This window comes from Theobroma cacao, chromosome 4 (assembly GCF_053813885.1).
Source record: "Theobroma cacao isolate CCN51 chromosome 4, ASM5381388v1, whole genome shotgun sequence".
Taxonomy (NCBI): Eukaryota; Viridiplantae; Streptophyta; class Magnoliopsida; order Malvales; family Malvaceae; genus Theobroma; species Theobroma cacao.
The window spans coordinates 30,018,352-30,043,428 of record NC_142642.1 but is presented as its reverse complement, the minus strand read 5'-3'; the positions used below and the strand labels follow the sequence as shown (position 1 = coordinate 30,043,428).

At 34.7% G+C, this 25,077-nt stretch overlaps 3 protein-coding genes across 3 annotated transcripts; 2 read left to right on the top strand and 1 right to left on the bottom strand.

Moving 5' to 3' along the window:
* Positions 1 to 107: 107 nt before the first annotated feature.
* LOC18602046 (alpha/beta-Hydrolases superfamily protein) lies at positions 108 to 15,161 on the top strand. The gene is made up of 9 exons (XM_018119942.2): positions 108 to 241; positions 3,002 to 3,474; positions 4,277 to 4,321; positions 4,456 to 4,585; positions 5,075 to 5,144; positions 5,228 to 5,276; positions 5,730 to 5,827; positions 14,514 to 14,652; positions 14,852 to 15,161. Exons 2-9 carry the CDS (start codon positions 3,136 to 3,138, stop codon positions 14,996 to 14,998), a joined length of 1,017 nt encoding a protein of 338 aa, XP_017975431.2. The 5' UTR covers positions 108 to 241; positions 3,002 to 3,135; the 3' UTR covers positions 14,999 to 15,161.
* Positions 15,162 to 16,123: 962 nt separating this feature from the next.
* Positions 16,124 to 18,537, top strand: LOC18602045 (small ribosomal subunit protein eS7-like). The gene is made up of 6 exons (XM_007033190.3): positions 16,124 to 16,268; positions 17,224 to 17,308; positions 17,392 to 17,465; positions 17,571 to 17,694; positions 17,842 to 18,024; positions 18,128 to 18,537. The coding sequence occupies exons 2-6, from the start codon at positions 17,234 to 17,236 to the stop codon at positions 18,245 to 18,247; spliced, it is 576 nt and encodes a 191-aa protein (XP_007033252.3). The 5' UTR covers positions 16,124 to 16,268; positions 17,224 to 17,233; the 3' UTR covers positions 18,248 to 18,537.
* A 586-nt stretch (positions 18,538 to 19,123) lies between these two features.
* Positions 19,124 to 23,618, bottom strand: DIN9 (Mannose-6-phosphate isomerase, type I). Its single transcript, XM_007033189.3, has 5 exons — positions 23,038 to 23,618; positions 22,323 to 22,490; positions 21,260 to 21,472; positions 20,262 to 20,528; positions 19,124 to 19,601 (listed from the first exon to the last, which is right to left on the bottom strand). Exons 1-5 carry the CDS (start codon positions 23,347 to 23,349, stop codon positions 19,287 to 19,289), a joined length of 1,275 nt encoding a protein of 424 aa, XP_007033251.1. The 5' UTR covers positions 23,350 to 23,618; the 3' UTR covers positions 19,124 to 19,286.
* Between the last annotated feature and the right edge of the window lie 1,459 nt (positions 23,619 to 25,077).

Genomic DNA, 25,077 nt, shown 5'->3' with positions numbered 1-25,077 from the left:
ACTACAATTTATGTAAAATTATTTTCAGTAATGGGTTCAAAACGTCGCCGTTTTAAGTTATGAAAACAAACAAAATAAAAACCAGGAAAGCGCAAGCCAGCGCGGTTGTTTTCCCGCCCCTGGCCCTCCGCGTCTCTTCCTCAATAGTATTTGCTCTCTCTCCCTCAAAACCCCTAACTGATTTCCTAAATCTTTAACAGTCAGTTTTGCTGCTATTCATATCAGACGAGAAGTTACGAAGGTAATTCTCAACACAATTTGTTTTTTATTATTTTTATTCAAAATTTTCAAGTTTTTTTACTCTTTTCACTTCTTTTACTGTTAATTAAGTGAACTGTTCAATCTTTGAATTCTTTTTTTTTTTAATTTTCCCTTCAATTTAGTTTTTTTTTTAATGCAGAATTTATGATTTTTAGAGGCCTCAATAAGGAACAATAAACTTACATATATATAAAATTTGGATAAATGACTGTTTCTGCAAGTGGAATGAACTAATGATAAATTACAGTAATAATATGATAAATGTGAAGCAATGAATGAATGATTATCATTCAACTGTGGGATTAAAGGGGAAATGATGCTATATGCTTGAATGATAAATAAGGTTAAAAGAATTGTGGCATGAACCATAGAAGGAACTATATTTCACCAAGATTACATAAAACTTGCTTTGTTTAGCAATTTATGTACAAATTACGTTAAGAAATACCAAATTTACTCACCTAATCTTTCGTCCAAGAAGGCATTTTTGGAAGAGTTCAGGCTTCGATCTTCATTTGGCATGTCAGAAACTCACCGGGCACTGTCTTGAGATTTAGGGGGATTTTGGGTATGAATTGAGAGTTTGAGACAATGATTCACTTGACTTTTTGCAGCTCGGGAATGTCGGCTAAAATTGTCCCCTGCTTGCCACCTCCCTTCTTTTAATCTTCACATCTTACATAAGAACTTCATGTGCACATTGTCTTTCAGTTTTGCAACTTTGAAACTAGAGTTTTTGTTTTCTACTGGGGCCACTGTGAATGACTTGAGACCATGATGTTCACATGAGCGTTTGAAGCTTGACTTTTGGCTGAAAATGTTCCTTATCTGCAAGAGAAACAATGCCAAAACAAACTTTAAAAAAAAGCCTGAAAATGCACATAAAAATTATGGCCCTAAGACATCCCCAAGACTTCAACTAAAGACAAAAGAAAATGCATTATGTGGCATGCAAAATGCCAAAGCCGAAACAGGTTTCAAAGTCTTAAAATCACATGAATGCAATGGCCTCAAGTGGTTTCCGAGATTACAAATAAAGATAAATACATTTTCTACGAATGTGCAAATTGAGTTTAAAGTAAGTCCTGTAGGGGCTTTACATGGAACATGAAGTTCTTAAGTTCGAAACAGTTAGGAAACCTAAGGGATCCAATACCAGTCTCCATAAAAAGCCCCTATCTTGTCCCATTCTGGAGGGAGGTTTTCTTGTTTGTTTCTATTTTAGAGCACTTGTGAAGAGTTTCATGGAGTCAGAGATGGTGACAAAATCTCAGAGTTATGTCTACAATTTTTTCTGGTAGATCAGCTGTAGTCAAATTTCTGTAGCCTCTCTCCTTTTTATGTTTTGTTAAATTCAAACTTATTTCATGTTCAAAGATACCAGGCTTGTGTTTTGTTTCCTATTCATTTATTCATCAATTTTTTTTTCTCTACTTAGTGTATCTAGTTAGTATAATAATCAATTGAGCGAGCATCGCATATCTCTTACTTCAACTTCTATTGACATTTATTTTTTAATATTTGGGAAATTGACTATAGAAACCTCTGAATTTACAGTTTTGCAATCTGGTAACAAAATGTAAAGTGTGGTAGATTGATCATACTTTGGATAGTTGGCATATTTTCTCTTGCAGTACTTTGGATTATGTACATATTTATCATTCATCAACACATCTAATTCATCTACACCTCTTAGTTTTGCATACAGTTCCACAGCTATACCTTCCTGTATTGCAAAAGTTCCTAGGCTTAATTGCTTAAATTATAACCCCAACTTTTTCTTTTCTTTTCTTTGTTATGGTATCAAGTCTGAGGTCAAGTACTTGTCGGAGTTTCCTCTCTCAGCAGTCCGGTCGAACTTTAGCTATACTGGCATTTTCTAAAGGAACATTCGTCGATTCATAGGATTTGCTCTTTGGTTTCTGGGACAGTTAGGACTGCTACCGAGGAGCCGTTTTCTATTGTCATTCAATTGAATTTGGAAACTGGAAAATAAGGAATTCCCTTCTCTTTGATTTTCTTCCCCTTTCCTTGACCAGCAGTTTCTGCACTGAGTACTTAAATGGAATGTACATGATATCCTCCAATGATGATTAAGTTACATATCCTCTGTTTTTACAATTGTAAGTATTGGATAAAAGATAATTTCTCTTCTCTCTCTCTCTTTTGTCCTTTCTAAATTTTATGAAAGGCATCAAAATTCCAGAGTGAGAGAAGAGGACTTGGAGTATCACTCAATAAATTTTGATTTAACAAACCAACATCCAATGCATCATGAAAACTTATCACTCAATATAAATGTTTTTACCATTTTTTAATAAAGGGAAAATAAATTCACATGCACAAAAATAGATTTAATAGTTGAATATAAAATGTTCTTCAAAAAAAGAAATAAGTTTAATAGAGGGATCATTATGATATAAAAGACAATACAGCTCAAGTATAATTCATTATCATAACATTATTCATAAGTCCCAATTAAAACAAATTATGGAACAATTTTTATTCAGATAAGAAAAGAAAGAGATTTTTATGTAAATTGTAAGAAAAAAAAATTGCTACCATCGTATGGATTTTGTCAAAAGTTTATGTTAATTTATGGGTTTTATTTATTCTGCTGAATCTAATAATTAAGGTTAAGATAAGCTCAAATGAAATCTGTGTGAAACAGCGCAAATTGACTGCATTGTCTAAGACTATGAGTCCTGACTTACTGCCAAGGTAATTACTTCATCTACAGGAAAATTTGCACACCCAAGAAGAAGTAGGTAAATCAAGAAACAAGACCACACTAACAGAGTCCAGATGAGATAAAATTACTACACGGGACAACTGTTGTGCCCAATACCAAGGGCAAGCTCAATTTTCTCAGCAATGGCCATTCTTCTGTCAATCCAATCCACCTTCCATCTCCAATCTACTCCTAAAATGACCTTCCAGCCCTTTGCTATCCTAAACAAAACGCAGAAAATGAGAGTTCCATATGAGCTGAAACAAGGGCAGGCACGTATTTTCCATCAGCTTCCTTCTGGTCTGAACATGGAGGTTATTGTGCAGAAGAGTGTGAAAGAAAAAGACCCAGATGAGACAAAGAGCCCAACTTTGGTTTTTGTTCATGGAAGTTACCATGCAGCTTGGTGTTGGGCTGAATGTTGGTTACCTTTCTTCTCTGCTTCTGGCTTTGATTGCTATGCTCCTAGTTTGCTTGCTCAGGTCATATTTCTCAATTTTTTTGAAAGCTCAATGTTTTGCTTTATGCTGAAAGCTTGAAATCTACACCTCCCTAGAGCTTAGATTTTACATTTTAGGGTAAACAGTAGTAATTGCAACTGCACCTATCTCCATCGCCCTATAGTTCACTGAGATGAAGGCCAATTTTAGGGCAATGTGGTATAAATCTTTTCATTTCCTTCTTTTTTTTTTGTAAGAAAACTTAAACAGTCAGTTCTAAAATGCTAAGGTGAATGAAATGCAAGTATATTACTCTATAAACTGAATGGTTTAATGCCTAAAATTGTCATCAAGAGATGGGCTTTGCAGCTACGATCTTGCATTTCCTAAGGTATATTAATTGCAATTAAGTGTCCTTAGTATTATTATGCTTTCAGATAAATGAACTCTTCCTTAATAATTCTTTTCACAGAGAAGTAGTAGACATCACAGCAAAATCAATTGGATGTTTTCCCTTTGACCATTGGATAGTAATGCTCTTGTTGTCCACTTTCACAATTAAAATCCTCTTGGACCATGTTTCATCTACCAAGAGCATCATCTCCACATCCTTTATTAGACTGAGTGACTGACTACAACTCCTAAGTTTTCTCTCTTTAATAATTTGAAAGCTACTTTTCAAAAAAAAAAGTTTGAAAGCTGAGGTGTTTGGTTATAAAATTATCAAAGCTTGACTAACAATCCTCTTAGTTTCGCTATGGCATATTTACAAAATTTCATTTTTAAGCAACTTTTTTTTGCAAATTTGGTACTGATTTGGAATATTGTTGCTGCATGAGGGCAGGGTGAAAGTGATGCACCTTCTGGTACTGTTGCCGGTTCTCTTCAGGTATTTTGCCTTTTGCCAGAAAATAGTTGCTTTCAAAAAATAACTTTGATATTGCCTTCTTTGACTCTTTTGAACATTATTGATTAGACTAAAGGAGATCCTCTTCTAATATGCCGTTCACTCATAATCTGTAGACACATGCAGGTGATGTTGCTGACTTCATCCAAAGGAACCTCAGCTCGCCACCAGTCTTACTTGGGCACTCATTTGGAGGGCTTATCATCCAGTATTATATTGCAAATATGAGAAATGAACAATCTTTTGGTAAGTATGTACATATGGGTGGTTCACAATATTCGAGAAAGTGAGGACTAATCGATCAATGAGGCATAGGCAATAGTTTGGTATGATTGTGACATTGTCGTAGTAAAGTTCTTTGCCTCTGCTTAATATTGTGAAAGTGTTCCAGAGGGTGATTCACACTTCCTGATGTCATGTGAATCGTCTTACTATTTGTTCATGAGTTTGAAAAACTGTAGAAATATTGGGTAGAATATTTAAGCTAATCTTTAGAAATCATTTGACTGACTAGGGTTCTTGTCTAGAATCTAGCTTGTGCCTCAAGGTAATAATGCATGACCTTATATAAAATTTAGACCATGACATGTGTTTCAACTTTGAGGTAGGTCTTGTGAAGTGAGTCTTATAGATCTAAAAGCCTATCTTTCATGATTTGATGTTGATTTTTTTAGTGGTTTGAAGAAAGAATTTCCTTATACTGACTGTCTTCTTATGCTGATTGCATGTATCTAGAAATGGACACTTTGTACCCCAAACTCACAGGTGCTGTTTTAGTCTGCTCTGTTCCCCCCTCTGGTAATAGGTGACTTACCATGCTACAAAAGTTTACACTCTTCTTTATTTTGAAAGTAACTGCCCATGCCTCACATTCCTTATTTTGCTCAGTGGCTTAGTGTGGCGGTATCTCTTTACCAAACCCATTGCTGCTTTTAAGGTAACTGTTTTTACATTTTGAGGACACCAATATGAAAACATATCTCAACCCCCTAGTCTTTTCAGGTTCATTCATTCAGACTAGGTTTATGGGTATAAAGGAACTTGAATCTGCATTTTATTCTTCCAATAGGCTTTACAAGCTCTGAAACTATGCTGCTGTTCTCAATATTTTATTTTAGATTTTGCAAGCTGTATTTTTCCACAGGGTCAGGGAAAGATTAATTAGAGATTCTGCATTTTTATATTGAGGACATCCCATGATTGAAATTTAGAAATAAATAAATAACGGAAAGAAAAAATACCACAAGAGAAACACATCCTTCTCTGATTGATAAAATGGTAATAGTTTTTTGTGATATCCTACTTCTTTTTCTCCTGCCTTAACTTTCATGAAGAATATACATATGAAACCTTAAATGCTTGACAAGGATTTGTTCAATCTCCTGAGCAGGTGACTCGTAGCCTAGCTGCTAAAGCTTTTCAAACTTCGGTATCTCTTTGTAGAGAGACCTTTTTCTCTTCTAAAATGGAAGATAATCTGGTGCTACGGTTTGTACATTGGCCATCTATTTACATCTATGAGCATTGGTTGCTTTCTGTTGTTTGGAATTGTTAATGGTAACAAATAAGCTTCTTCGTACAATCGTGTTTCATTCAAACTTTATAGTGAAATAAACTACCAATAATGCAAACCGAAGTCATATTGGTAATTTTGAATAAGATAAAGATGTCTATAACCTCAACAATATCAACTTAATATAGAATTAACTTGAGAATCTATTTGTGTAAAAGACATTTTGAAGGTGAATTCACAAAATAATGAGTGTCTTTTTTTTTTTTTCTGGTATCTGGATATCTGTCTGCCCATTTTCAGACTTTATATAAGATGTTTATACAGCAAATGAGATTCTGAAGTTAACAAGTAAGGAAATGTGAATATTCATAATTGTTTTTCTGCATAGATGTTATAGGATATGACTCTTATCTGGCATTTGGTGCTTTACTACATCAACTTTCCAATGGAAGGTGATTGTTGGGTTAAATTAGTAGAAAAAAAACATTGTAGCATTTAGTATATATGAGAAAGTGCTAATTCAACTCTTAAAAAGATAATATTACAGTGTTTGATTTACAAGTTCTTTATTGGGAATGTGATGTTAATTTCTTAAATTATGCTTATATATCAAAATACAAGTTTAATACACTTGCATGCTTTTATAATTAAATTAGCTAAGTTTTAGAGATTAAATTAGTTAATTTGTTTATTTAATTATCTATTTCGTTAGTTAATTAATTAAACGAGATTTGCATGCTTTTTATAATTAAATTAGTTAATTAAACGAGAATGTAAGAAAGAGGCTGTTGAGCATCTCAATTCAAAAGAAATTAGTTACTTTCCCAGTACTTTGAAAAGTAACATTACCACCCCTCCTCATGGGAATGAGATTCCCATGGGTGAAGTTAAAGTGATAGCAAAGAGGAGGGATTGATGCTAGAAAGCGGAGTACACACACAGAAATCGTAGTCCATAGCTCTAAACTTTGTAAACTGGGCACCCATATTAAAGGCACTAAACATAGTCAGGATATGGTTGTAGTCAGCTTTCGCCTTTTTACATGTCCTCTTAGCTTAACACAGGTTCAGTCAAGGTTTCAAACCTATACGGACTGTATGATGTGCTTAGGGTAATAAGGTCATGGTGTGCACGCTGTCGTGCTACAGTAATAACACCGCGAAGTACCAGCCTTTAGTGTTAATTTCCTATAGTGGCATGCGGTGGTCAGTAAAATAACTTCATAAGTTTTTTGACGCAAAGGACCTATTGAGGTGGCAATTGCAGAGCATATGACTTATATCATTGCTTATTAAATATGAGCAGTGGATTCATACTCAGTTACGAATTTAGAGGAGAGAGTAGTCAAAGAGAGAAAATTTAGATAACTATACTTGATGTGTCACACAATATTTTACAAGTAAAAAAAGACGTGCCTCTTTTATACTGAAGGAGTTGCCTTATATAGGCGTTATAAGACCAAATAAGAATAAATTAGTCACTATCAATAATAGTAATATGACACTTACAAGATTCCTATGCCTTTATTTATTAAAGCCTTACATGATAAGACTAAAAGGTTACATAATTGATACATATTTTTCTATAAGTAAAAGCAAAAGATAAAAACAAAAGCATAAAGACAAAAGAAGAAGGAATCTAATTCATTTTACTTCTTTTGAGGTAACGTTACTTTTAAGGAGAGCACTGGATTTCTTAATTCTTTATTTTGATGTGACAACACACTGGTGACGTGGCATGTTGAGACACTTAGCATTATTAAACATAATTTGGATTTTATGGGCTTTGGATTTTTAGCATTCATAGGTTGTCAAATGGGAAGTTCAGATAGTTGTTGTCTACTCCAAGGGAGAAGTTATAGTAACAAATTTGTTCATAGGTTCGGTTTGTTGTTTCCATTTCTTCTTCGGGGAGCATTTCTTTGCCTTTGCTAGTGGATGCCTTGGTTACACCCGGTTCTATGCATAGCTCATCAACAGAGAAGTCTTCCGGGTCAAAATCTTCACCTAAGTCATATGGATCATTTTCAAAATCATAAGCATCGAGGTCTTGGGTCTCTCTGAAGCTAGTTGGGACTTTTGGTTGTGGCTCTTGGATGATCGGTGTCTGTCAATTTGGGTTCCATTGTACCGGCTTGAGCTTAGACATATTAAATTCAAAGATAGGATCCAGTGGTTTGGTGGTTGGGTTTTAAAATTTGTCTTGATAGATTTGTCTATCTATCCTTAATTGGGTGACAGTCTTTAGGATATTCTTTCCAAGGCTAGTCACGAAACTAGGGCTTGATTTTTACTAGAATGGCTTTGTTCATTTCACAGAGCTGTTTTTATATTTCATGATGCTCTTGAGGATGCATATGAATTTCATTGTGGAGGTAGTATATTTGGCTGGATAGGATGGTTGTGTAAGGGAAATACTAGATGATATCTTTATAGTTGTAGAGCCTATGAAACACAATGAGATTATATTTGTGGCTTTTATGGAATTTTTTATACATTGTGAGTCATTTTTTCCAATAGGCATGGGTTTGAACCAATTGAGGAAGTGTTTGAAGTGGTCATGGTGTGGATCAAGGATGTGCTTGTTGGGCCTAAAATGCTGTCCTAGAACTTTTGGAGAGTTTTCATGAGAAGATCAAATGGAAACTCAATAGCAACATAGTACAGGTGACAAAAATACTAGAGACAGCAAAGAGTCTCTTTTGGGAAAGTTATCTAGTGCCGGGTAGGAAAATGGAGTGGGTGAATGAATGGATACCTAAGATGGATTTCTATGGGCTGGCTTGTTTAATCACCAAATCTCCTTATTATCTAACTTTGATATCTTATTTAGAGTGGGTAGGCATGAGTATGGAAGGAATGTGTGGTAACTAAAGTGAGGAGCTCTAGTGGGGGCTCGTCAAGGGGAAGGTTTTCCTTTAGGTCAGGAAGGTCTTTCGAATGAGGAAGATATGAGGGGTTGACAAAAAGGTTTAAAAAAGGAGGGAGCATCTCCAAATGGTCAAAACAATGGTCTAACCATTGCGATAACTAAGAGCATTTTAGAGAGGGAGTGATTTTGAGTAGAAAGACTTGGTCGGGATAGCATATCCAGGAAGACATTGTCTTTACCTTTTATATGCTTGAAGGAAAAAGAATACTGTGAAAATCATTGCGCCCAGCATAATAGTTGTGCATTAGGAAGAGTTTTCTTTCTGAAGTTAAGCATGTGCTCAAAGGTTGACATGTTTGATTCCACAGTGAAATGATGGCTTATTAGATGAACCTCGAACTTCTGAATACCATTTTTGACGGCAAGAATCTCCTTAAAAATGGAGTGGTAGTGGATTTTCGAGTCTTTAAACTTTCCATTTTTGTATCCACGTACTTTTCTTTGTCAATTGGACTCTTCAAGTAATATTGCGGACCAATAATGGTTACTTACATTAGTTTGGAGTATATTGTTTTTCCTCGTCAAAACTCACCAGGGTAAGAGACAAGCTCTTCCATTATCAAAGTAGTCTCATCATTAGGCATGGGGACTAAGCAATTAGACCAATTGATATAGATCACAAATATCTTTTCCTCCATCTCTTTCGTATTCCCTATTATGCCAATTTCCTAAAAAGTCTACTACCATTTATATGGTAACTTTGCCAGCTCCATAGCATTGTTATCGAGTTCCCCACTTTCAATCTCAAGTGGGCCATCATAGAGAGGTTCTAATCAGTAAACCTCTCAACATTTCTCAAATGGTTCTATCCTTTGGAAATGTGGCGAATACTTCTCAAAACCCACATTAGTGACCCATACAGTTTTACTATCATCATCTTTGAAAGACTTTTTACTTCATAAGGATTCAAACCATTTGTTACACCTTACACTTCTTCCCCACTTCCTCTTTATGAAAACGCTTCACAAGGAAACAACTTTACAAAGAATTGCTTGACCTTCTTTGCAACATGAATGACAAAACCATCCCTGAAGAAAGATACCCATATCTCCAAGAGAATCCATGGCAACACTATTGTAACACTTCGTACCCTTGTTTAGTCGTCAATAAGACCCTATTGATAAAACGAAGAGTCACTTGATGTAAATTAAGGGTCAAAAAACGGATACGAGTAAGAACATTTTGGAATAAAATATTATTTTATTTTATAAATAAATAATATTAAAATATTAATATTTTATTATTTGTCAAAATTAGTCATAAAAGAAGGTTCTATGACTAATTTAAGTGAGGGAGAAGAAGTACAAATGAATTTTGGAGATAAATGACGTAAGTGAAATCGCATGATTTTATTAAATAGAGCTAACGCTGGTAAGTCAATATTTAAATATTACGGTGATACCTCGTTGAAGAACAACTTCGATATTTTGATTGTACACGTGTAAGAGAAAGAAGATAGAAAGAAATTAGAATTTTTACAAGTGTCGAAAATACTAATTTTAAAATACGAAAACTTGAGGATTGTATAGCAAATACAAGGAAGTTGGGAATTTGTATGTAAATTTTATTATTTTGAGGAAATAAAATAAACAAATAATGAGGTAAATGATAAAACAATAAAATAATAAAAAGGAATTGGGAGTGGAAGGAGGTTGGAAGGGTCCACCACGTGAATAAAGAAAAAAAAAAGAAACAAAGATAAAAAAGTGAGGGATCGGTCATACAAAAATAAAAAGAGAGAAGACAAGATTAGTTGGGCAGTTGCCCATGTGACCTATTTAGGAGTCAAATAAATATTTTTTTTTCATGATGAAAGATGGTAAGGGCCGGCAAGGAGTAAAAAAGAAGAAAAAGATTGAATGAATGAGAGGGAGATAAGGACAAAAAGTTATCATTTTCGTTCTTTTTCCCCCTTCCACGTGAAATTCATTTTTTTTTCTTTTCTAACCATCAGCTTTTAAGGAGAAATAAAAAAAAGAAAGAAGGTCGACCAAAAGGGGAGAAGAAGAGGAAGGAGGAAGAAAGAAAGGAAGGAAAAAGAGAGAAAGATAAGGTTGGAAAAGAGAGGTTGTGTGCTGCCACTTAAAGGAGTAAAAAGAGGAGAGTTTTGTTGTAAATTTTAAGGGGAAAAGAAAGTTGAGTTTGCTGTTGGATTTTGAGGAAAGAAAAAAAAGGAAGTTGAGTTTTGGGGTGCTGCCGGCGGTGAGAAAGAGAGGAAGGAAGTGTCGTTGGCGGTGAGAGAGAAAGGAGGGAAAAGAAAGAAAAAAAAAAGGGGGAGTGGGCATAGCCCAAGGAGAAATGGAAAAAGCCCATGAGAAGGGCCCAATGGCAACAAGGAAAGAAAAGTCTAAAAGAGGAAATAAAGATGGAAACTTGAGCCAACTTAACCCAATTTGGAAGTGTTAAAATAAAGATAGTGCACTATAGTGGCGTGCCAAAGGAAATAACGAGCGGTCAGCAAGTAGAAATAGCGATGCAATATCCCGCTATTGTGAGGTGAGTAAGGGGGTGTCAATTTTAAAATTTTTGTAAATATATACCTATACGTATGATTTATTTTAAACACGAAAATTGTGGATAGCATGTGCTGGTAGCAATCTTAGGAAATTGTGGTTACAAATTATGTTTAGAAATCGTTTTGAATATATATATATATATGTATAAATTATATTTAAAGAGTTTTGAAAATCAGGAAACAAGCCTTTCGCACTGTTTTGCCTCAAAATCTGTGCCTTATATTTGTGCAGTGTGCATCCATGATTATAATGCTTATTCACCATGCGAGTTGTTTCGAAATTCATGCACAAATTTTATTTTATGAAAATGATAATGGATTTTATCATACCCTGTGTTGAATGCTTTGAAAATAATTTTAAGACGAGCTTTTGAGGACATAACACAATTTCAAAATGGTTTTACAAACCGAGAGATTCGAGAGTAGGTCGGTTGTCACTTCGGTTAAGTGTGACCCTCGTGCACGAGTGAGCTCTAGTTAGAGGACCTTTGGATCACTGACGGGCGGTTAGGCGTGGCAAGGACCACTGCGTATGATATATGTATGCGTGGCTAGGCCACCAGATGATTTTGCGGTTGTGATCGCTTGATTTTTCGATGTCGACCAACATCGTTGAGACTGCCATGGCATGTGGGATCCGATGGAGTGAGGCTCACGAAGGTTATTACGTGGTATAGGGACCATGGATTTTATTTGATTTCCTATTTGAGACAAAAATCTCTTTGGGTTTTCAGACTCTTATTTTACATCAAGTGACTCTTCGTTTTATCGATAAAGTCTTATTGACGGCTAAACAAGGGTACGAGGTGTTACAATAAATATTTATTTGACTCCTAAATAGGTCACATGGGCAGTTGCCCAACTAGTCTTGTCTTTTCTCTTTTTATTTTTGTATGGTCGATCCTTCACTTACTTCCTTATCTTTGTTTTTTTTTTTTTTTTTTATTCATGTGGACGACCCTTCCAACCTCCTTCCACTCCCAATTACTTTTTATTTATTTATTGTTTTATCATTTACTTCATTATTTATTTATTTTATTTTCTCAAAATAATAAAATTTACATACAAATTTTCAACTTTCTTGTATTTGCTACACAATCTTCAAATTTTCGTATTTTAAAATTGGTCCTTCCGACACGTGTAAAACTTCTAATTTCTTTCTATCTTCCTTTTCTTACACGTGTACAACTAAAATATCAAAATTGTTTTTCAACGCGGTATCATCGTAATATTTAAATATTGATTTACTCGCGTTAGCTCTATTTAATAAAATCACATGGTTTCACATACGTCATTTATCTCCAAAATTCATTCGTATTTTTTCTCCCCCATTTAAATTAGTTATAGAACGTTCTTTCATGACTAATTTCGATAATCAATAAAATATTAATATTTTAATATTATTTATTTATAAAATAAAATAATATTTTATTTCAAAATGTTCTTCTCACTCGTACTCGCTTTTCGATCTTTAATTTACATCAAGTGATTTTTTATTTTATCAATAAGGTCTTGTTGACGGCTAAACGAGAGTACGGGATGTTACAACTATCCCATGGGATATGCCCAAAAAATTGAAGCTACATCTACGAATCTACACTGACAACCACTCCCAATGGTGGAATTGAAATGATTGGAGATATAAGCCTTTACATCTCAAACATGTGAATCTACCCTTAATGCTCCCTTCCGTAGCAAAATATTTTTCTTACAATCCATACTGGACAAATGATCAGGACTTTGGTTTCAACCCAAACAGATTCTTCAAGATGGATATGTGCCATTTTGACAGACAAATATACCTTCTAGCAAGGGTTGACTGAACCAACATCTTAACTTCAGGAGCAAATGGAACACTCCGTGGCTAGAACTATGGAGAATAGTCCAAGAGATACTTACCATAACAAATCAAGAATGGCCTATTCCCCCAAGACAAGCAAGGCCCAACTTCGCAAAAAACAGCCCATGAAAGCCCAAAATTCAAGGCTTATAAAATTCAAATAATGTTAAAGGTCATGTCACCAATACGTTGTCGTATCAGGATATAGAATAAAGGAATCCAATACTCTCCTCAAAAGTAATATTATCTCAAAAGGAACAAAAAGAATCAAATTCCCTCCCTTTTTATTTTTTGCTTTCACTTTTAGGAAAATGTGCACCAATTATATAACTTTTAGTCTTATTATATAAGCCTTTAATAAAGGTATAGGAATCTTGTAACTGTTAGATCATTATCGTCGATAGTGACTAGTTTGTTATTATTTGGTCTTATAATGCTTATATAAGGCAACATCCTTCAGCATGAAGGAGGCACGTCTTCCTTGTAAAATATTATGTGAAATATCAAGTATGGTTTTCTAAATTTTCTCAGTAACTGAATATGAATTTACTGTTTACACTTAGTAAGCAATGACATGAATTTTATGCTCAACAGTTACCACCTCAATGGATCTTCTGCATTAGAAAACTCATGAAGTTATTTTACCAACCACCGCATGCCACTGTAGGAAATTAACGTCTAAAATCAGTACTTTGCGACGTCGTTACCATAGCACTACAATGTGTACACCGGTGGCCTATTACCCTAAGTACATCAAACAATTTGTGTAGGTCTGAGTTATTGACTAAGCTCGTGTTAAGCCAAGAGGGAGTGTAAAAGGGCAAGAGTCAACTACAAATATATCGTGACTATGTTTAGTGTCTTCAATATGGATGCTTGATTTACGATGCTTAGTATTATGGATTACGATTTTTGCATGTGTATTCCAGTTTCGGGAAAATGTCCTAACTTTTTACATGAATTGCTTGACAAGTTTGAATTTTAAACCTCATAATCATGGAGTGTAAACTTAACTCTTAAGAACACATCTGCCCTTCAGATAGATTTATCATTCTTCTGTGCTGGGAGAAGTGTGTCATCATGGAGTGTTTGTGTTTGCCTGAAATTCCCAGCGCTTTTCATGTGGCATACACTATGACTTGCTGTCATTCTTCTCTAAGTTACAGGACATCAAAAAGTTTTGATTATTCATTTTGCATTCCATTTGTCTAACGGCTAAACTTGCTAGAAGGGTATAAAACCATGGGCCAATAAAAAAATTTTTATTTGATGTACTGAAGAAAATGTCTTCTAGATTAAAACCTAGTTCCCCCAATCCTTTTCTTGTATTCTGTCGTACTGCATGCCAGCTTTGATTATATTTGTTTTCTTTCAGTTACCAGGAGCTAATGAAAGAAAGCTCAAGGATGCCGTTGTTTGATCTTAGGAAGCTGAATGCATCTCTTCCAGTGCCGAAAATGACCAAATCTTCCACTGAAGTTCTTGTTCTGGGTGCAAAAGATGACTTCATAGTGGTAATCCCCATCTTCAGCATATGATCTATTCCCTTCCAAGTTTACTGCATATTGTTTCCTCTGATCCCATACCAAATTCCGCAAACATATGAGAATAATATGCATAACCAGAAAAATTAAATGCCTGAAACTTTGCTTTGACCTTTTTCATCATTTTTGGACCCTTTACCCCCTGTTTATAGATCAATATATCTTGTAGGACCCTGAAGGACTGAGGGAAACAGGCAGGTTCTATGATGTGTCACCAATTTGTATTGAAGGAGTTGCCCATGACATAATGTTGGACTGTTCATGGGAAAAAGGTGCTAATGTGATACTATCATGGTTAAATGGTTTGAGCAGATAGTACATGATATGACCATGGAGGATATTTTATAGAAGGCTTCTCATTTGCTCTCAGCCAACATGTATGAATAATACTGTTTTTTTTTTTTTGAATAATTCGAGATTTAACTCAAGGAAATGCTTGATGAGAATGATGAATTAATATTATGATGAATTAATGGTAATTCATTCTTCTTTTTTATATATTTTTTTAATTCTTTCTAATTTGAAAGCCATTTTCTCTTTATATTAAAGTGTAAAGGGAATAAGAAAACAATTGTTGAACTACCTATTAATTTTAAACTTTTAATATGCTATTTTGCTATAGTGATTTAAATCATAAAAAAAGAACAAAATTGAATAGCTCAAATTTAAGATTTGCCTTATTTTTCAAATATTGAAGATAGTTGTCTTTTTTTTTTTTTTTTTGCCTTTTGCTTTCAATGTAGGGTAAAAACTAAAAGAATACTTCTTTTTTGTTGAATAAACTCTTTATTTTTTTATCAATCGAGGGAGATTAATCCTCAACATATCATACGTTATAAGATCGTTTGCTTTAATAAGAGGAGAATAAAAACTAAAATAAATGCTTGCAATTGAAAAACTTAAATTCGTCATAAAATTAGTCAGGCATTTGTCTTCTTTATAGGTATGCTTTGTGACAACCTCTTATTCTTGTTCCATCAAGTTATGTATTGTATTGATTAAAACATTTTGACATGAAAGTAAATAATATTTTTTAAATAATTAATATTGATATTATTTTTTTATGTTATACCTTTTTTTAATAAATATTTAAAAAGTAAAAAATAAATACCAGAAAAAATAGTAAAGCACCAATAAAATGAAACATAAATTAACATATGATTAATTGAGAAAAACAAAATTATTATAAAAAATGATATTGACGCTTATGAATAGTTTTAATACAACCTTTTCAAATTAATTAAAGCTCGGGAGAAGAGATTAAAATAAATTTGATAATAATTATAAATTCCCATCATTTTAGCTTTTTATTTTTATTAATAAAAAAGAGAAAAACAAAAAGGAGGGAAAAAAGAACGGGGTGCATATATAGGGTATGGATATAAACTATCTAAATGAAACGACACCGTTTTTTGTATACATCTGAACCGTTCGATCTGTGGCAAGACACTCAACCCTAATTTTGGCAATACACCTATTAAACCCTCGAAGCCACTTTGCGCTCTCTTCCTCACAGCAGCAGCAGCTGAAGCAGAAGCCAAAAGCAGAGCTTTACAGATTCTTATCGACCTTCTCTTCACTGCTCGGTAAGCCTTTTCATCATTTGGGTTCTCTTCGTTTTCTCCTTTCTTTCTCGTTTATTTCATATACTTCAAAGCCGCTTCTTTTCATTTTTATGTAGCATAACAATGAAGCCATGTTTCAACGTTTTTGAGTTCATTGACATAACGGGTAGCCTTATTTTACCTGTTTTTGAATTGGGTTCTCTTTGCTTTCATCTACTTTGCCCTTTTTTTTTTTTGGAGATTCAAAGCGACTTTTTTTCCCTTTTGTTTATAATATGTAGATGGATTGAAGTGTTGTTTCAGTTTATGGACAAAATGGATTATCTTCATTTTACTTTTTTGTGAATTGGGTTCTTATTACTTTCTTTCTTTTGCTCATAAATTTCTGTGGTTGTAGCTTAGCTGATATGTGTGTTGGGTATTATTTTAGTCAAGGTTTATTATTATTTTTTTTTTCTTTGGGTTATATTTTTGTCTTGTTAAGTTTGTTGTCGAAGCCATTTTCTTTTAGATTTGCTGTGGAAAATGTTAGGCTTTTTAGGTAACAAAATGGGAAAAAATAGAAAAATGAAACCTTTCAGTATTTATCAGTTTCTTATTGACCTGTACATCCATATTTCATATGGTTTGAAAATTTTTTCACTAACATTTAGATTAATGGTATATTGTGGTCCTAGAAGAAGAATAGTGAAATTGTTTGGTGAACTTGCTGGGAGATATTTGTAAGTACTTGTTGGTCAGTTACACATTTTTTTAAGCTCACATAATTGAACTAAAATGAGCATTTCCTGATTATAATTTTATGTTTGTAATTAATTTCTTTCTGTTAACTGTATAAGATTACATCTGTCAGTGATGAGGTTATGGGTGATGGGCATGCTTGAAAATTACAAAGATAGTAGTCTGGGTTTAAGCTTTTTCTAATGTATATGAATAGTACCTCTTCAAAAGCTTAAAGGACATTTTTGTTTTCCAGAACTGCCAAGATGTATACATCAAGGAAGAAGATCCACAAGGACAAGGATGCTGAACCCACTGAATTTGAAGAGACAGTTGCTCAGGTCAGTCAAGCTTCTGTATAAGCACCTTTTATGGTTTAGCAATCCAAATTGATGAAGATTTCTGATGCTTGATGGCACTGCAGGCATTGTTTGATTTGGAGAATACTAACCAAGATTTTAAGGCCGAGTTGCAAGATCTGTATATAAACTCAGCAGTGTATGGATTCAAAGCCTATTGCCTTTTCTAGATTTTCATGTGTTCTCTACCGCTTAAATTGGCCAGTTTGTTAACTAATATTGAAGATGCATTTTAATCCTACAGTCAAATGGATGTTTCTGGAAACCGCAAGGCAGTTGTCATTTATGTACCCTACAGATTGAGGAAGGCATTCCGCAAGGTTCATTTACGTCTTGTTAGAGAACTGGAGAAAAAGTTCAGTGGAAAGGTAATTTACTCTACTTTTCCATTAAAAACCCAGATGAAATTTATTCAGTATATAAGAGTGTGTGTGTGTGTGTGTGTGTAAATTTCAAAGTTACTTGGTAAAAAGACTTAATTTTAGTTGTAAATTGGTTCATGTATTCGGTTGCAGGATGTTGTCCTGCTTGCCACCCGGAGGATATTGAGGCCACCAAAGAAAGGCTCTGCTGTTCAGCGACCTCGCACCCGCACGCTAACTGCCGTTCATGAAGCCATGCTTGAAGATATGGTGCACCCTGCTGAGATTGTTGGGAAGCGCACCAGATACCGAATTGATGGATCCAAAATAATGAAGGTAGTTGAGATACTTTTGCTAAGCGTAGCAACACTGAATATGTCTTCTTTTCATGCTTGCTATCAACCATAGCATATCTGAAGTAGTTTTCCTCACTTCTCAGGTTTTCTTGGACCCAAAGGAGAAAAACAATACTGAGTACAAGCTGGAGACATTTGCTGGAGTATACAGGAAGCTTACCGGGAAGGATGTAGTTTTTGAATATCCAATTACAGAAGCCTGAAGAAGTTTGATGGGACAAGCTTTTGTGCTCTGCTTATTTATTTTAGAGTTCTTAATTGCATTGGATAGGGGTACTATTTGAAATTTTGACTCTGATTTAAGTTTATTTTCCAAATAGGACAAATGAATATTTTGTTGAAATACTCTTTCTGCGGCCTTTACATTTGTGAATCTTTTTGGCTTTCTTAATTCCTGGTTACGGAAGAAAGAGTTATTAATGCTGTTTACGAGTTGGTAGTTGTTTTTTCTTGAGTTCCAATACGACTGATGGTTGCCTTTGGTTTTTGATCATTCAAGTGAAATTGACAATTGTACTTGGGGTGCAACATGGAAGCGCTTAAACTACCTGGGATTGTTTTCTGTTGTGGTGTTCAACCTTAGCAAATTTGTAGGAGAAATGCCAAGGGCAAGTGTCTATAGGCAACAATCAAGCCTTTAGTTTAGTGGTCCAAAGTCCTTCTACCTCTCTACCGTGCACTTGTAACAATCAGTTCCGTGCCTTTTCTATTGAGGTTAAGTGGCGTATGTGTTAGAAAAACTTGAAAACCAATTCTGTGATTCATGAAAATCTTATGTCCAAATTACTAAGATCACGGAATTCTCTTTGCTCCAACCTCCCATCATGGAAAGGGAAACATCTATACTTTGTTTCTGCTCAATGGATTCGTGACCAATTGCTGTCGTAGACAATTGAGGTTTCCACTTCGTTGATGGGAGAAAATTAAAAAGAAAGAAAAATGGTGGTGGTGGTGGGAGCATGGGTATCCCACCAGTCAAACGGCAACATGATTTATGGGTGATGGAAGACCAAATTTCTTGCACATAGAAATTAAGAAAATGAATTTAAATTATTTATTTATATTCTGGAAGATATGAATGGTATTAACTTTGACTATATTATATTTGCATGTCCTAACATTGCATTGTAGTGCATGAATGGACAACTATAAATGGCAGCAAAAGATAGCATAGATACATCCAATAAATAATTAATAAGCTATTTACTCCATAGGCCTGATGGCTGCTGCTCTGCTCTACACTCACAAGGCATGCAAGAACCTACTGTTCACCCCCCCCCTGTACAGCTGCAGCTCAGATGCAGTACTAATGGTAATCTCTGTATTGGCTGGTGCAAAAAGCACGTCTCCTTCAGTAACTATATCATTCCATGATCCGGTATGCAATGTTCCCTCCCCAACAAAGGCAAGGAAAATAGAAGGTCCTGGGATGGCTGGGAAAACAGTTGATGCCCCTTTAGGAAGAATGCAACGATCAACCTCAAACTCATCGAAGGGTGGGAGATACCTTGTTATGTACGGGCTCAATGGAAATCCTTTCAGGATTTCAGGATAGCCCTGCAACAGAAATAACAAGCAGAAGATTTTTAAGTTGTAGAACTTCAGTTGTCCTTCATATTCATAAAACCAAGACCAAGTCAATCAAAACTATAAATTTTCTACTAAATTAGGCATTTCAAGGCTCAGATTCAATCAGCAATCCTCTGCTGAAGGCATAATTCTACAGCCGCATAAATAGAATGTCAACTTATTAGTACAGGAGTACTCAAGTTAACATGATTTGCAGTAACAGGAAAATTAATTTCTTACATCTGACTGAACATGAGGGAAAATAAGTGAAGCAAAACAAAGAGAACAAAGCCTCTTCTAAGAAACAGAGAGAGAACAAGCCTGAGCAAGAGTCGGTGTAATTTTTCTTGTTCATTATTCAGATATGTTTTTAAATCCAAGCACATGTGCACAACTTTTCACCTTATGGTATCAATCAAAACTGTCCCATTAGAAAAGACAAACAAACAATGGTTATCCAGTCACATTATCGAAAGTAAAGCATTTCCCAGTGGCATCCGTGACATCAAAGTTCATAAAGCAAGCAAGTTAGTTCAGGAAAAAAGAAAAACTTTGAAATATTACTCTATTAAACACACAAGCAGCATTTACAAATTATTTACTTTCAAATAGAAAATGGAATTCGAAACCTTGATTAAATACTTGTACCTGCTTATATGTGAGCATGGAACAAAGAGTTTGGATATCACGATGCTTGGGAGTAAGACCAGCACGCACAACATTGTCTGAAGTTGCCATGCATTCAATGCACTCACCACTTAGGTATGCATGAGGCTCATTTGCCCCAAGATACAATGCTTCACCAGGATTAAGCTTCACATAATTGAAAAAGAAGGCCGATATGACACCTATGTCACCTGGGTATTGCTTTTCCAAGTGCAACACCAACTGTTCCTTCTCTGTCAGGCACCTCAACTGATGCAAGCAAAAGAAAAAAGAGTAAATATACTATCAAGCAAAGGTAAAGAATACAGAAAGAAGAGAAAAAGAGGGAAGAAAAACTATACAGAACAGCTACTATTTAACAACTTTACAAGCTGGAAAGAGAAAGAGAAGATAATCTATCAAAGATAGTACCATAAAAATCAAGGAATTATTACAAAGTCTGATATGCCCTGGCCAAAGGGAAAACAAAACAATATATAACATACACTCTTTGCAGCCTCTTTGTCCCTGGCTGATATCACTATACAGCAGTGCTAAACCAGTTTAAGTCCGCAACTTAGTTAAATAAGAAATGGCATAGCTTTTTGACCATCGGGACAACTTAATTGGATGAATTTATTCAGGTACTAAAGTGACATATTTATAGCTTAAAGAAGTAAAGAGCAGAAGATCTCCAGGACCAAAGCCTATAAGGAAAATCAATTTGCTATCATTCTTTAGATAAATAAAGATTTGGTTAGGAGCCATCTTTTGGTATTATAGCAAAAGTCTAAAACAGACTAACGCAAAGCACGGTTTCAAGTCAAGTCTTCAGAACAGCCACTTTATGCAGGAACACTAAAGAGAAGGACCACATCAATGTTCTCTCATAGTTATGTTTCTAAGGAACATAAGTAGGTGATGACCATTGATCCCTTTCTCAGTTTTATGCCTCTATGCAGTACAGAATAATATATATAATGCTGAAAATTTCTGCAGACCTGACTTTTCATGTGCAGCCGACTTTTCAGCTTTGATATTGCTTTAGTTGTCATCTCCTTGCTAGCTGACATGAGTTGGGTAAAAACTGACCGCAGAGCAGATTTTACTTTCTCTGCCCCGTCTTTCTCGTCAATATATAAGACTTGGTTTGCTGATGCAGTGCCAACCAATTCTACAATCTCAGGAACATCTTCAAGCACACCCTTAAGCTCCTGCAAGGGGGATAAATACTTGATCCAAGTTAGTAACTACAGTTGGGAAAATCACCTGCAAATTTTATATACATAGACAAGATGCATGGTTCACCAAAACCAAAACACATGTGAATTTTTGGAAAACAACATGAATAATACCTAAATTCCTCAAGATATTTCAGACATAATTTGGAAATAACTGAGTGAGCGGTAAGACATGATTTGAGGAAAGCACTCAAGATGGATGTTACTTCACATTTAAAAAACCTTTTTCTGCTTCATGCAGAAGCACTATGAAATTGCTTGCCTAGGTATCAAACTTCTCTAAAATGTGATGACCTGGGTAACAGTACTGGAGCATTATAATCATAGCTCATACAGACAAGAAATAAGCTTTAAAATGTCAACGAAATCCCTCTAATATCAATACATATGAGAATATTCTGGTGCAGTGACATTAAATTGTAGCAAAATGACAGCAAGTACAATAGTTAGGACCCTACTGTTTAGGCCAAACTTTGAGGATGAAACAAGTCCAACCAGAAAAATTAGCAGTGGGTGTAAGTTTCATGGAAAGTCATGATCAATTGCCTTCTGTCTCTAATTCAGATGGAATTCAGCCTCAAGGTTTCAGCATGCGTATCATTTCCATAATAGTTGTTCAGCATGATTACAACTTGACAGCATAGATGATGAGTATATTTAGTCACAAAATGTATGTATCAATAACTATCATGTATATCCACTGACAGAGTTTTATCAAACACAAGGGCAGAGTTATTTCCTTCTCAAAAAAGCCAATAAGCAGGAGAGAAATATTAGCAAAACTAAAAGTTCCACCCAAAGCTGAGCATGATTAATGTACTACCTCAAGAGTAATGAACCCACAAAGGGCCCTGAACTCTGTTATTGCCAAAGCCATCTCAGGTTTGTGATTACCATCCTTGTAAAGATTTGGCTGTAACTTATGCAATCCTTTTGCCAATTCTTTATCTGGATGTGCCTGTATTGACAGGGCTTTTGCCACTGAAAGTACCTATATTACAGCATATGGTTATAACCACAGAACCAAATTAGACAATTTATAGACAAATTTGCTGATATTCTAGTTAAAGTGATATTAATATCCATTTTACACTCTCAAGCTTAGTGCTTTGGCATGAACTATCCAAGATCCATTCCAATATCCAAATTGCTATATAGATAGTGTTGATTCAAGTCGAAATTGAGATAAAACCATCCAAATTAAACTGATTAATACCCCAAGGAGAAAAAACAAACTCATGAACACCACATTAAATCAAAATTCAGTTACATTCAACTTAAAACCAAAAAATGGTAAATAATAAAATTTTAGATGAGTAGTGAAAATTCAATCTCCATTAATATTGAAGCCAAAGACGATGGCTTTCCCATTAAAAAACAAAAGACAAAAACTTTAAAAAGAAAACCAGTAATCCAATAAAATCCAAAGAGAGTAAAAAACATAGAGACAAAAATCAAAACTCAATTTTCCACTAATCAAAAAGATAAAAACCCAGAAAAATGAAAATCACTCGAATCCAAGTAAATGAAGAACAAACCTTGAACAAGAAAGGAAGATCAGACCCCCACTTTTCCAAAACCTTATGACCAAGTACATTCGGATTCTTCCCAATCCACTCTTTTAAACCCACATTTTCTTCTTCTTGTCCTTCTTCATCAGCCAAAAAACTTGGCCCTGAGTCATGGGTCCCCATCCAAAACTCAGCATAAGGCCTTTCAGGCTCAACCTCAGCCCCACAATTCAAAGCCAACAGCCTCGCCACCTGTGCCTCAGCTCCACATCTTCCCCAATCGTAGTTTTGCACCCAAGCTCTTAACCGCCTCAACTTGTCAGCATTAGCTTTTGCCATTGTTGAAATGAAAAAAATAAATAAAAAGGAGAAGGACCCAACAAGGAAATGACTTAAGTTTTATTTTTTTGGACAAAAGAAAACGAAACAGACTAGGGGAGAAAGATGAGGAGGAAGGGAATGGGCATTGTTTGCTGGTATTTGAAGAGTTTGAAAGGGTAACAAGAGAGAGGGAAACAAGTTGGAAAAGAGGAAAAAAGAGTGAATAGGAAGTTTTTAGATAGAGAAAGATTGGAGGAAGACGAGGTGGGGTCTTACTACGACTCTGCTTTGCTTTGTTTGCAGTTTCTTTCTTTCTTATCTTCCCAATTCCGCACGAAATTTCCATGCCACCTTTTCTTTTTTTATCTTTTCCATTTCTCCTTTTAAATGCTTAAAATAAAATATAAAATATAAGAAAAATATCAAATAAATATTGTTATCTTATTATGATAAAATTGGGAATTTGTTCAATTCTTATCTATTGTATTTAATACTATAAAGACGAAACTAGTTACGTTTAGATAAACTATCTTATCAATTGAATATTATTTATTATTATAAAAGTAAAGTTATATAATAACATTTAATCTAAAAAAAACAAATTTATGACTACTTTTTTTTGCCTAGATTACATACATATAATGAAGTCCAAGCTTTCTTATGATAAATAATAAGAAGTTATATAGCTTTATTCATGACAAATAAGGACTAACCTTAACATTACTAATAGAATTTCATTTTGTTTAAAACATTAGTAGCACATGTTATACTTCATGGTAATTGTCACCATCCATTGGCTGTGAAAACTACAAGGCAACAGGTCAGTTAATGACCATATCATCCTCGGGAAATTCAAAGAATAAAATGTAGACAAAAGTAAAAAAAAAAAAAAAAAAAAAAGGATAACATTGAAATGGTCTTTTATCTTGGGCATATACCAATTTACAAAAATTCAACTTGGTTTAATCAAAACTTGAAATGGTCTTTTCCTTTGAAAAAAAAAATAATTGTAGAAACGTGACAATATCAATTCAATTCAAAGCTTAGTTCCACTTTGGCGAATTCCATCAATTAAAAGCTCGTTTTTTATTTCGTTAAAAGAGCATTAAACTAAGTAGTAGGAGGATCTTGAACTGTCACTTGTTCTGGTTTTTCTTTCTTTTTTTCTAACACTATTTTAACAAAAGGAGAAATTAAGAAACCGACATGTTCTCGCCAGAGAGAACTGATAAATTCGATGAACATATCGACAAAAGCGAGAAGGTGTTGGAAGTTCTCGCACCCTGCAAAATGGGGGAGGAATGGCATTGATGTATTCACAGATAGACACACCGTTCCAATCAATGACGTGTCGGTGGGGGATCGTGGGTTACTGTTCGCACGGTTGATGGTCCCTCGTGTTGGTCATTTGCTTTTTCTTCTTTGTTTTTTTTGCCTTTCTTTTGTTACCTTGATTGGGACCCACTTTCTCATGTGGTCCACACCTTAAACGAACTCATAAAAGAAAGAATTTTAAAACATTAATTTCGATTAAGATACAGGGTTAACCATTTAGATTCCACGTGGCAGGTTGTGAATGATTTACGTGGCAGTTTAGACTCTCATTAAATAAAGGTTTGACTTTAAAAATGATGGGTTATTAAAAAAAGGGAATTTTTATTTATTTAGTTGGGAAAAAAGGTTGGAGAAAAAATTGAGGGCACGTGAAGCATGGGGATTTCCACGCTGCCCAGCGACAGGATCCGA

Coding starts and splice junctions, on each gene's coding strand:
- LOC18602046 (XM_018119942.2), top strand. CDS start 3,136: ATGGCCATTCTTCTGTCAATCCAATCCACCTTCCATCTCCAATCTACT. Junction 4,586..5,074: donor GAGAAATGAACAATCTTTTG/GTAAGTATGTAC, acceptor GCATGTATCTAG/AAATGGACACTTTGTACCCC. Junction 5,277..5,729: donor AACCCATTGCTGCTTTTAAG/GTAACTGTTTTT, acceptor TCTCCTGAGCAG/GTGACTCGTAGCCTAGCTGC.
- LOC18602045 (XM_007033190.3), top strand. CDS start 17,234: ATGTATACATCAAGGAAGAAGATCCACAAGGACAAGGATGCTGAACCC. Junction 17,309..17,391: donor TTGAAGAGACAGTTGCTCAG/GTCAGTCAAGCT, acceptor ATGGCACTGCAG/GCATTGTTTGATTTGGAGAA. Junction 18,025..18,127: donor ATGGATCCAAAATAATGAAG/GTAGTTGAGATA, acceptor CTCACTTCTCAG/GTTTTCTTGGACCCAAAGGA.
- DIN9 (XM_007033189.3), bottom strand. CDS start 23,349: ATGGCAAAAGCTAATGCTGACAAGTTGAGGCGGTTAAGAGCTTGGGTG. Junction 21,473..22,322: donor GTGGGTTCATTACTCTTGAG/GTAGTACATTAA, acceptor TCCCCCTTGCAG/GAGCTTAAGGGTGTGCTTGA. Junction 19,602..20,261: donor CCATGCTCACATATAAGCAG/GTACAAGTATTT, acceptor TTTCTGTTGCAG/GGCTATCCTGAAATCCTGAA.